This window comes from Centruroides sculpturatus, unplaced genomic scaffold, assembly GCF_000671375.1.
Source record: "Centruroides sculpturatus isolate CEXI.00-Female unplaced genomic scaffold, Cexi_2.0 scaffold61, whole genome shotgun sequence".
Taxonomy (NCBI): Eukaryota; Metazoa; Arthropoda; class Arachnida; order Scorpiones; family Buthidae; genus Centruroides; species Centruroides sculpturatus.
Window position 1 is genome coordinate 430,665 of NW_019384572.1, and position 12,123 is coordinate 442,787.

Sequence of the window (12,123 nt, forward strand, 5' to 3'; positions counted from 1 at the left end):
AACTTAGCCCTATTTTATATGAGATAAGAGAAATAAAAGGATAGTCCATGGGTAAAGTGATACCTGAAAATGTGTTACTGTAAAAGCAAAGTCATGTTGACCAGATTGGAATTGTTCTTGGTTATTGTTCTCTTATAGAATGGAGACACTTCACTCTAAGTGAATGAATTAACATGCACATATCACAGTTCAGACAGAATTTTCACTTCAAATTATGGAGTAGCCATATTTCAAACTAATCAAATTTCTTAATGTGTAAATTTCTATATTTCTGGCTGGGATAAAGCTACTTATGAACTAACGGAATTTTGATTTATCTGAGTTTGAATTAATGAGGATTTCCTGTAATCTAACAATGTAATTTTTTGTATATTTTTATAGAATAAGAATTTCTACTTAATTTTTACATTATAGTTTAGTTATTATTGTAATCAATAATTGTTTTTATAAGCCTTATTTTAAAAATTGTAATTAAATATAAATGGTTTTGAAACAGCCTAGGATTTCATTGAATTGCAAATTTTGCATGTATTCTAAAATCAAAGATGTGATTCAATATTTCACATTTGTAACTTTATGACAGATCGAAATTACTGTACTTCAGTGATGTTTCAGAGTTTTCGCCAAAATCAGTGTAATTGCTTCTTAACCCAGTATTGGTGCAGCCACTGAGTTATATACAGTATTTGGTGTAATAAAGTCTTTAACAGTCTTATTAAATTAAACCAAGAAACCAGATTTATATTCAAATTTATTTTGATCATAAAATGCATAAACATAAAAATGTTATATCATATTGTAGTTACTTGTTTTCTTTCTTTTGGCTATTTGTCATGAAAAAAAAACCTTTAACTACCCTCTGACTCTAATGGAAGAATGGGACATTTATCACATCCCATCCATTTGTAGAAAGTATGAGAAACTTTAAAAGCTTCTCATATCATTGTGCAACTTTATATGATTATAAAACAATAATGGACATTAGTAAAACAGTCCTTTTTTATTTGATTAATCCTACAAAAATCAAGTTTTCAACAATTACAGTTTTTGAAAAAATTTTAATGACTAAATTGTGTAATATTTTAATTAAGTTTGTTGTTTTGAGGTTTAAAAAAACATATATTCTGATAATAATTATCAGAAAAAGTTTATATATTCTGATAATAATTATCAGAAAAATAAATGTTATTTAATTTAGATGTTTTTAGGAAAGTGGGAGGAGAATAAGAGCAGTATATTAGCAAATAGTCACAATATTAAAACATTTAAATAACCATATTACTGATTTATTAAGACTATTGATGAATAACAGCTTTCTATACTTAGTAAAAGAGTAACTGATTTTCTCTAAATTAAAAATTTATAAATTACTAATTAACACACAAAATATTCTTAAACTTTTTCTATTTATGTCCTCCTTTTTGCCTGAACATTTTATGTGAGATGCTAATAAAAGGAAATAATTTTATTTGAAGTCAGGATTAAAGAGGGGTGACATCACACTAGTGGGTGTGACAGATACTGTCAAGTCTTGTAACCTTAACCCATTTATTGTAGAAGTTGATGGAGGCTTTCAAGAATGGCCCACCAGTGAAGAAGTGAGTGATTGCATTCCCTGAACACTGGTAGTTCAGTCATGGGTTTTCTTCTTGTCTTTAACATCTAAATAGGGGCCAGTTATCCTGAAAAGACTTCCAGGAAGGCATTCCCTAGGCAGATCACTCAAGTGTTGCATTGCTGTAACTAACAAAACAAAAAAAACAGCTTGCAAAATCTCTCCAACCTACAAGGATTGGTTAAACCTGAAATGTTCCTATATATGTCATGTTATCACTTATGTAAAGAGAACAATAACTCTTCTCTTTACATAACTGTTTATACTTCAAAAGAATGAGAGAATTGCGCATGTTTTTCGTATTTGCAGTTTAAAATATAGCTTTGGAAGCATAGCAAAAGTGAAACATAAGTTGTAAAATCCTTTAAAAAATTAGAATATATGTAGCTAATTAATTTGAGAAGAAACTATTATATAGTCTTACAAAAGAAATAAAGTAAGATGATCCCAAATTTTCAATATTTTAGGTAAATTTTAAATTATGGTTTATTGAAAATAATTTTACTTTAATTGCAATTATTCATCAAGTTATGTTGAAGGAAAAAATTATTGTGGACTACTAAAAAAGAGAAAAGTAGAGCTTCTGTCAGCTTTTCTCTCTAACCAAAAAAGAAACAGAAGTATATTGCTAATAATGTGCAAAGTATTATACACTAAACCTGTTTAATGTTTTCTGTTCTCTCTCTCATTCTCACAAAGTATGAACCTGCCTTTAAATATTACAGGAATTAAATTTGAAAACTGGCAAAGCTTAATTTAAAACTTTTTTTAAGGTTTAGAAAAGGATTATAATGTTAAAGATACTTATGATGCATTGAAAATTGCTACGATTGCTGCATGTTGGCCACAGTTATTTCATGGTAAGTTAAAACAAAATAATTTTGATGTAGTTAATAATTTCTTTTATTTACAAATGTATTGTTGTTTTATTTTTTAATTAATAAAAATAAATAATTAAAAAACTCATAGGTAACACCAAATCATATTATAAAAACAGCTTGACAAAAACTTGTTATTTTTGAAATTTCATATTTCTTCATTTAAAATGGGTAATAAATTTTAAGATGACTAAATATTTATTTTTGAAATTGTGTGACATTTGTTTAATTTAACATTATTTCAGAATTTATTATTCATTACAGGAGAATTGAAGCTTCAATTCTCCTGTAATGAATAATAGATGCCTTAATGTTACATAACAGTATAGCAGAATTTTTCAAAGTTTTCCTTCTATCCTACCCCATGGTTTCATAAATTTATTCTTAGTGCTTCCTACCCTAAAGTTTTTTGGAATGTTGATTTACAACAAATCACTAAGGAAAACAAATTCAAAACAGTAAAATTAATTGCATATTTAATCATATCTGATTAAAATTTTGAATGTTGTTTATTCAATAAGATGATGAATTAAATGATCTCAGTGAGTCTAGCTTGTAAAGGCCATAATAATTTAACAAGAATTTTGAGTGAGAAATCTAATAACCACTTCATCAATAGTAAAGTATTAATGTAGCAAATGCACAGTGTAATGTTTTTCAATGTTTGCTCTAAAGTCTAGTGACACTTAACAAATTCTAAATCATCATATTCAGTAATCCAAAAAATTTTTGGGGGCAAAATTAGATGTCTATTAAAAACATGTTTTATTGAATATCATGTAAAAAATGTTTATGAGGAGCTTCTTAATATCTAAATTAATATATACATTTGTGGCATTAAGTAATTTCTTTAGTCATCAGCTATCAATCATAAATAAGTGGAAAAAGAACTTTGATTACCTTCAGCACTCGTTTTCTCTTTACTGCTCACTTAATCCCATCATCACCCAGACGAAAGTACTATCCAATTTGGGAAATGCTGCTGTATATTAACTTTAATATACTGTATTTATTTCAATAAACTGCACAGTTGAAAGATTTTTAAAAAAGTTATAGATAGTGAGTGCCCTATAATTCTGTGTTTTCCATTGGGGAAGATTAAGGCTTATTTTAAACTGAAAAATTGCAATCTGTTCAGCATTGTAACTCTTACAATAGTGTATGTTTGTTGAATGTCCTTGTTCAAATAATAATAAAATGAAAAAGTTGTCCCCAATTTCCAAAGAATAGAAGTAGTAATTGCTTCTTAACAGTGCAGTTGCAAGCTGAAAAGGATTAAACAGTGCACTTCTTGTTAGAATAAATTCAGTATTTGTTGTTTATCATCATTAAATATAATTGCAGTTTATGCACTTCTTAGATTAAAAATTCTATAAATTTTATTAAAAATGGTCTCGAAAATCTTACGAGCAATGCTTCGTGGATTGATGAAACTGCACGAATTTCTTTAATTTTTTCTACAATTTTATTAGTAGATTTGTTGTTATTTACTAAAAATTGATTTCATTTTTTATTCGGAAAATTTACTGTTGCACTTCTTAGATTAAAAATATGATAGAATTTATTAAAAATGGTCTCGAAAATCTTACGAGCAATGCTTCGTGGATTGATGAAACTGCACGAATGTCTCTAATTAAAACAGTAAGTGATGATCATTATCTTGTACTATAATTAGATCTAATTTAAAATGAAAGAATTATTCTAACTAAAAAATTTTAATAAGCATATTTTAACTAAACTGTATTTAACTAAAGTAATGACTCTAAAATTTTTAAAGGCTTTTCATTATTTAGAGACTGAGAATATTAATGTTTTAAGTTTCTGAATTAGCACTGTTACGCAGCAGTATTAAAATATTTTAAAATTAAAAAATTAAATTAATCTAAAATTTATTAGGGCATCATAGTTCAGAACCTTTCGAAATATTCGATTTAAGAAATTTTAATTTTATTAAAGTTTCAAACAAAAGTTAGGAAAAGTAAATATATTCAAAAACTATATACTGTATTTTTATGAAATTTTGATTAAGCAAAAATAAAGTAGTTTTATATTCCAAAGTTTTAGATTAAACATATTATAGAACACATTAGTTTTATCATAGGATAATTTGTAACGAGTAACGGAAGAGTTATACAAGAAAAATTCATTACATAGATTACATTACATCACATTATATCTTTGAAAATTGCTACTAATCACTGCTACAATCTTATTATTAATAATAATATAGATTGAAAAATATACATTTGCTATTAAAATTATATTAAAAATACATAAAATTTGATAAAACTTCGATAAAATCTTAGTTATCTCTTGATTTCCCAACTCTTCATCCGAGATGAAATATTAAAAACAATAAACTGGTATTATAAAATACTTTAAAACCATCACTGTTTGTTATTTTCTTTATTTTTCTCGTATTCTTTCCATTACAATCAATTTCTTGTTTCTGCGACATCTACAATTATACACCATTCTGGTGACACATTTATACACATATTTAAATTTAGTAAATTTACATTTTTATTTTTTAATTTTTTTACAATTTTCGCTATTGTAAAAAATTTTAAAAATAATAATAAAATTTACCTTAATCAAATGAATGCTTACATATAATTTTTTTTAAAGGTTATTAAATAAAAAAATTGTATTTTTATTAAAAATTTCAATTTTCATTATTTAGGCTCGTAAAATGAAATTTCTCTCTGGATATAATCCGAAAGTACGGGATATACAATACGTAAATGAATATTATAAATTCGTAAGTATGAATATCATAAATAACACGAGCAATTATTTATTGTGACATCGTCACAATGTCGTAATACAACTTTTTAGATCTGGATGAAGAATGAATGCTTTTGATTTTAGTAATGTCTTACCCCTTCACAACATACTTTTCCTGTTAACAAGACAGTCATGCCGGTCATCTATCTAATTCTGTTCTGGGGAAAATGTTTGTATTGAAATAATGTGACTTCCGATCTAAATCAGAAGTTAGTACATAGTTAACCTGGGCTTCCAGTCAAACAGAATTTCGTCATTTGGAACAATAGACAGGAGTGGCTTAAATTTTTCTAGAGGTTGCTAAGTCACCCCTGGCTCCCTTCTAGCCAAGGACCTGTTCCTAACTATGCAATACAAATAATAAGTTAAATTGCAACACAATTAGAAACAATAAATCAAGTATTAGAAGACAGCAAACATAATGTAATATTGCAATGAGATAGTAATGTATCGATCATTATCATAATTTAAAATAAACAATAATAATAACAGAGAAGAGTGTTGAATTATATAAAATATTTATACAATTTCATTTGTTTCTTTGTTTATTGAAAATTTCATTCGAAAATCGCATGTTATAAAAGCATCTTATCTGTCAAGCTAAATAATCATGACATATATTTTCAGATTCCAAAACTGACGAATGATTCAAATTTGAATGTTTTATACATTTCTTTCATACGAAACTTTATTCGATTTTCTCGAATGAATGCTTTGGTTAATCGAACAAGGTATTTGAATACCTTCTGCTTAAAATAAAATAAAAATATTTCTAATTAATTCTATTATTATTATTTTTTTTTTATTTAAAATTTAGTTGGCCCGATTATTCTATTACAAACGTACGCATTTATAAAGAAGAAAACGAAAATGTTATTGGTAACGTAATTATTATGTAAATTATAATTTATAGATAATTTTTAAAGTTTAATGTGAATTTTTTAATTAAGTAATTCCGGCCTGCATGTTGCAAAACCCTTTATTTGAAACTGACGTACCTAGGTAAACAAAATTATGGCCTATATTCATAAAATACACAGGAATCCAATTTATTATTAATATGTCGATCGTAATTTTCATTTCCTGTGGTAGATATATGAACTATGCATCACTTGGAATTTTAATTAGTCGTGAAATAATTCTTGCGCTGTTTGAAAAAGGTAATATTACTGATATTTAACAATGACTTGAATCAAGGGCACTCGAGGACTTCTGTAGAAACTTGTAATAATTATCATACTCATTTTTAACTTTTATTTCTAAAAATATAATAATTCTGAGTTAGAGTTTAGTTATGGTAGTTTGACATACCCCAATGGCAGAAATGCTATTATTTTTTAAAATAATAGCATTCCTGCCATTGGGGTATGTCATTTAGTTATAGTTTGACTACCATTTAGTTATGGTAGTCAAACTACTATAACTAAAATTACGTTTTCTAGAACAGAGAACAGAAACAGAAGAGTTAATAATAAACAGAGAGCAATTGGCCTAAACTTTTCGAAGTATAACTTGACCACAGTTCGATTTCTTTCCAGCAATTTTTCTTTGGCTGTAAATTTATATTTCGAAAATACATCTTCATTTTCGATCACACGCTTGATATTGCAGCTAGCATATTGCGAGAATAACAGTGTTACCTGTGAAGTAGCGCCCATTGTAATAAAAGAAAGTATTTCTAAAACCTTCTTACATTAAGAATATTAACTGGATTTTATAAACAAGACAATCAGCTAATAATATAGAAACAACTGAAATTTTTTCTTGTATTGAAAGTAAATTTCAAATAAAATTTGAATTAAACAAAATACACATATATCCTACAAAACTGCTGACTATTTCCATAAAAATTGCAAAAATCTTTTAAACCATTATGAATTTTATAAAAATTCGATAAATATAAATATGAATTTTTTACGAGATAATCGTGCGTATAAAAGAATGAATACAATAAAATTATTACACACATGGGAAGTTCTAAAATATTAATTTAGACGCAGATTTAGTCTGTATTTGTTTTTCTTTTACATTGATTTGTTTTACTGTATTTCAAAACCAGCAGTCACAGAGTTGTAACCAACTCTGTGACTGCTGGTTTTGAAATACAATAAAATTGCAAAAATAATCTCTATCAAAATATTAGATTACTTTAAATGTGGCAATTGGGTCTCATGTAAATAAAACATTCAATCATGAAACAATACTACAGTATTACTAGGGTAAAAATTCACTAATTTTATAAAATTATTACTACAGAACTAATTTTTGTTTTTACAGTTATTTTACGAAATGTCAAATGTTCAAATCAAGCGCATTTTTTTTTTCTCAATAACTGATGTAACCGTCGTAACCGCGTTTAGTTACAATTACTGAAAACCATGAGCTTCTGGATTAAATTCCGGTTACGATTACGGTTACTGTAATTTGTAACCGTTATAAATCTTACTAAACATGTGAAAAAAATCCAGAAAAATTCCTTGCAATTAGCCCTTTGGTCAGGAAGCGAATCCACGAGCAACTATCAATGTTTTGATGTTATCCACTCAGCCATTGATATGCCTCGCAGGATTTTGCCTCAGAAGCAAAGCATATACGATTTAGATCATTTACTTAACTAGTTAATTCACTAAAATATACCTTATATAGGTTTTTCCAAATACAATTGAGGGCCTAAGTGGAAAACGATATATCCCATATTAGGAAATTTTCGAGAGAAAGGATTTGTTTCAATTCATTAGTATTTTAACGTGCAACAGTTTGTTAGTGTGAATGTACTGTACAATACAACCTTTAGGAATGAAACTGAACCATTAAAATTTCTTAGAAGATGGATTGATGATGTACAAATCTAAATTTGTTAGTAACACATTTTTTTGGAGTTATGCCGTCTTTCCCCTGTCATGCAGCTTTAAGGAAAAATCATCATCTCGTTATAAGCGGAAGATAATTACTTTAATATAATGAATTTTAAAATAAATTTACTCTTACAAAATACCTTTTGTTTTATAAAATTTATTCATAAAAAAAGAATAAAAAAATTTGAGGAAGGACAACTGCCCTTTCTGGTTTCTTCCTTGGGTGCCCTTGATCCTAATGTACATATAAATAAAAAAAAATCTAAATACACTTAAGTTTACAGGAAGCACAAGAGATAAGAACGGGGTTTTAAGAGATTGGTGGACCAATAAAAGCAAGGAACAGTTTCGAATGAAGTTACGGTGTTTTATGAAATACAATTCATTAAACATTGCTGTAGAAAAGGAGGAGGTAAGAATGTTTTATATGAATTAATTTTTAAATAGATTTTATTTAATAAATAAAAAGAAAAAAATATAATAAAAAATTGTAAAACAATTTTTACATAACATATTTTCAAACTTTTATATTTTTGAGTCTCACAACAGAAAATGACACAAACTAAAGAGAAAATGAAAAGAGAAAAAATTTAATAATTTATAAATTGAAAATTGTTAAAATAATTTTTTAATATTAATTTTATACAAATTTAAAGCCAAGTTTATTTTTTATTCGAAAAGAAAAAACCCAATTCAAATAATTTTTTTTTTAAATATTGGTTTATACAATATATACTGTACTCGTATTATTTCCTCTTAATATGCATTTTATTTTATATAATTTTAAACAAATTAAAAATAAAATTAATATCAATAAAAATAAATTTTTATTTATTTAATTGGAAAATATTTCTATAGAAATAAAAATTATAGTTTCCTCTTTAATTTATCTTAATCACTTTTAATTATAGATAATTCCAAAAGAATTACATAAAATGACAATTGTTGATAACATGGCAATTACTTTAGCTTATCGAGTAAGTGAATCTTTTAATAAAATATTTATTTAAATATTAAATTTTGTAATTAAAGATATATTTGAGTTTATTTCTTTAAAATCTTTCAAAGTGGAAATCTATTTTAAAAACAAACAAGTTTTCATGGTTATACGATTAAGATTACGAAATTTGTAATAATCATTTCAAATTATAAAATTATTTTTAAAATATTTTTTTATTTATTACGTTTTAATCGTAAAACTTAGATAAGAAAAAATAATTCGTTAGATAAAAAGCAATACAGTAGAACCTCGAAAACTCGGCCTAATGTGGACCGAAGGCTGGCCGAGTTTGTGAAAATGCCGGGTTATCGGGAATGGGGTTAAAAAAAGATAAGTATGCGTGTTTCCTCAGAAAATACTGTACTGTACTTGTATGTATTGTTTGCTTGAGAATACAACAGAGAATAAACTGCCCAAATACCCTTAAACAAAGGAAAAGTACGTCCTTTATGAAGGCATAGAGCCTTTACTACATGAAAATGAAAATTAATGAATACACTGTGTACAGTAATTTACCTGATAAGACAGACCTCAGAAAAATACTTTATGAGAGCTTTTATACTTTTATAAAGCTGTCTATAATGAAAATTAATTAACTAAGGATTTTTTTGCCCTGCCAGGGTGTGGCCGAGTTATCCGGAGTGCCGGGTTATCGAGAGCCGAGTTTTCGAGGTTCTACTGTAATTAAAAAATTTTTTTTAATGCTTTAAATTTAAAACAAACTTTAAGGAAAAAAACTATAAAAGTTAAACGCAATGAACAATACGTTAGTATGATTGAAAAATTTTTAAAAATACTGTATATACAAAAACTGTAGGAAAAGATTGAATATTTAATTCTTTAAGAGAAAAAAGTAAATGATAATTAGTTTATTATTCAATTTTTTGTAGATTTTCATATTTTTATAGTTTGAAGTACTGTACAATAAGTTTTCAATTACAAAATGGCTTAAGGATATACTGTACTAGTAAGATGTACTGTATATAAAAATCGATATTTGTTTCAAAATCATTTTGTTTTCACAATTTATAATTGTTGAAAAAAATACTTGTTTATCTAATTGTTTGAATTCTCGAGCCATCTCATAACCCGAATCATCACGCGTTGCTTGCTTCATTCGCTCAAGAATTCGTATGAAGAGATATAGGGAAAACTAGGACAAAAAAGAATCTACGCAAAACAGAACTCCCTATGTATTTTGGTCAGAAGGTAATGTAAACTAGCAAGAACTTTAACAATTTCATAACAGACCCTGTAGCGCATGTCTTTACTGTCGAAATCACTGTGCTGAAACAAAGTTTATCTACTTTTACAGCGAGATATTGTAATTTTACCGATTCTCGTTCTCTCAATAACGCAAAGAAGTTAATGTTAAAAAATATTTAAATTAATACAGTAAATAAATGGCCAAGGACAATAATAAATATATAGAAAAATATTCACAATTTGGAGTAACCTAAATAAAAGATCGACTCCATCCGTAAAGACTGTTTTTTCCTGAGGTTATGAAAAAAGGACAGGATGTGAAGACATTTTATTGTTTTTTTTCCAAATTGTGAATGTTTTTTATATATAAATGTTAAGTGTTATATGCACTGCTGTTGTGTCTTTAATATTGCACTTTGAACTGTAAATTCATGTAATTGAGCAATTGGGCTACAATTTAAAAGAATGTAGACCTATAAATTTCCACTGTCATCCATCCGTCCGTTTGTCTTTTCTTAATCTTAAGAATGAAGTTAGATAGATGAAAGTCAAGACAAAATATGGAAACCTTAAGAGTATGAGGCCCCGATTAACCATATAAGAACTTCTGATGTAAACCGCAAGTCATGTTATTTCAATTCCAAAATTTTTCCCAAAAGGAGTTAGATAGATGACCGCACGACTGTGTTGTTAAAGGAAAAGTATGATGTACAGAGGCAAGCCATTACTAATTTGAGGTGGAGAGCATATATTTTAAATTAAAAATTGTGACGATGTTACGATAAATAATTGCTCGTTTGGTATTGTAATTCTCCAGTTTCTAGCATAGACTAATTACATAACATCTGTGTCTGGGCAGGACTGAACCGTGTTTCGTTCTGTTTAAAGGGTTCATTTATCATAACTATTTCAAATGGTCCATAATTCATGTGCTGGATTGGACAGTGGCAAAGATGTTATTTTCATTTGTGAATTTTTCCGTTAATGAAAAAAATGTAGTCTAGTGATTAAAAATTATGAGTCTAGTGAGTCTCATAATGAATCAAATAATTAACCAATTTTAATCACATTTTAATATGACCAGTCACACTACTTAAAAAATCAAGATTTTCAGAAGAATATAATTTAAGTATCTAGTTTTTCAAAAACTGACTTTACAATAATATGAGGAAATGCATAGGCCTACTCTTTCGTCATTACGCAAAAGTTAAATTACATAATCTTAAAGAATTCAAGACTAATTTTAATTATAAATACCAATATATATATAAATTTCATTATTGAATTTTGAAAATGTCTGCAGTTCTAGAAAATTGTTTAACACAACTGTATTGAAATTTCTAAATATAATTGTATTGTTATTATATCATTTTTCAGGCTTATCAGATTTGGGAAGAAAGAAATGGGAAAGAGAAAATTCTTCCACGATTAGATAACTTTACAATTCTTCAATTATTCTTTTTGTCCTACACTAATGTAATAACTTTCTTTAATTAAATCACTTTACTTGATAACAAATTAAAACATGTCTCTTTTATAGTTGTGGTGTGATGCTGTGGATAGATCATTGGAGAGATACAGGTATGAGTAATTTATTAATTTCATATCTAAATATATAAAATTGCTTGTCCTGACTGACTCACTCATTCATTCACTGATTCATCATCGCCCAGAGCAAACCGCTTAACCTAAAGAGGTGAAATTTGGTACACAGTTAGGGTACGTCATGGAAACGCACACTAAGAAAGGATTTTTCGAAATTCCAACGCGGGGGGGTGAGGG

The 12,123-nt window shown here is 27.1% G+C and overlaps 2 protein-coding genes across 3 annotated transcripts in view; both read left to right on the forward strand.

Moving 5' to 3' along the window:
* LOC111624236 (bromodomain adjacent to zinc finger domain protein 1A-like) overlaps positions 1 to 2,792 on the forward strand; it is a 68,233-nt gene extending 65,441 nt beyond the window's left edge. Inside the window, exons 13-14 of the mRNA XM_023367051.1 lie at positions 2,389 to 2,475; positions 2,758 to 2,792. Of these exons, the coding sequence (XP_023222819.1) occupies positions 2,389 to 2,475; positions 2,758 to 2,792 (122 nt within the window). The remainder of the gene's footprint in view (positions 1 to 2,388; positions 2,476 to 2,757) is intronic.
* A 1,248-nt stretch (positions 2,793 to 4,040) lies between these two features.
* Positions 4,041 to 12,123, forward strand: part of LOC111624242 (endothelin-converting enzyme homolog) — a 9,791-nt gene continuing 1,708 nt past the window's right edge. Inside the window, exons 1-10 of one of the 2 annotated variants that reach the window (XM_023367055.1) lie at positions 4,041 to 4,134; positions 5,177 to 5,254; positions 5,908 to 6,011; positions 6,098 to 6,159; positions 6,231 to 6,282; positions 6,373 to 6,440; positions 8,420 to 8,547; positions 9,047 to 9,112; positions 11,719 to 11,817; positions 11,882 to 11,922. In XM_023367055.1, the coding sequence (XP_023222823.1) occupies positions 4,045 to 4,134; positions 5,177 to 5,254; positions 5,908 to 6,011; positions 6,098 to 6,159; positions 6,231 to 6,282; positions 6,373 to 6,440; positions 8,420 to 8,547; positions 9,047 to 9,112; positions 11,719 to 11,817; positions 11,882 to 11,922 (788 nt within the window). In that variant the 5' untranslated portion in view covers positions 4,041 to 4,044. The remainder of the gene's footprint in view (positions 4,135 to 5,176; positions 5,255 to 5,907; positions 6,012 to 6,097; positions 6,160 to 6,230; positions 6,283 to 6,372; positions 6,441 to 8,419; positions 8,548 to 9,046; positions 9,113 to 11,718; positions 11,818 to 11,881; positions 11,923 to 12,123) is intronic. The other variant, XM_023367057.1, reaches the window with a different exon arrangement.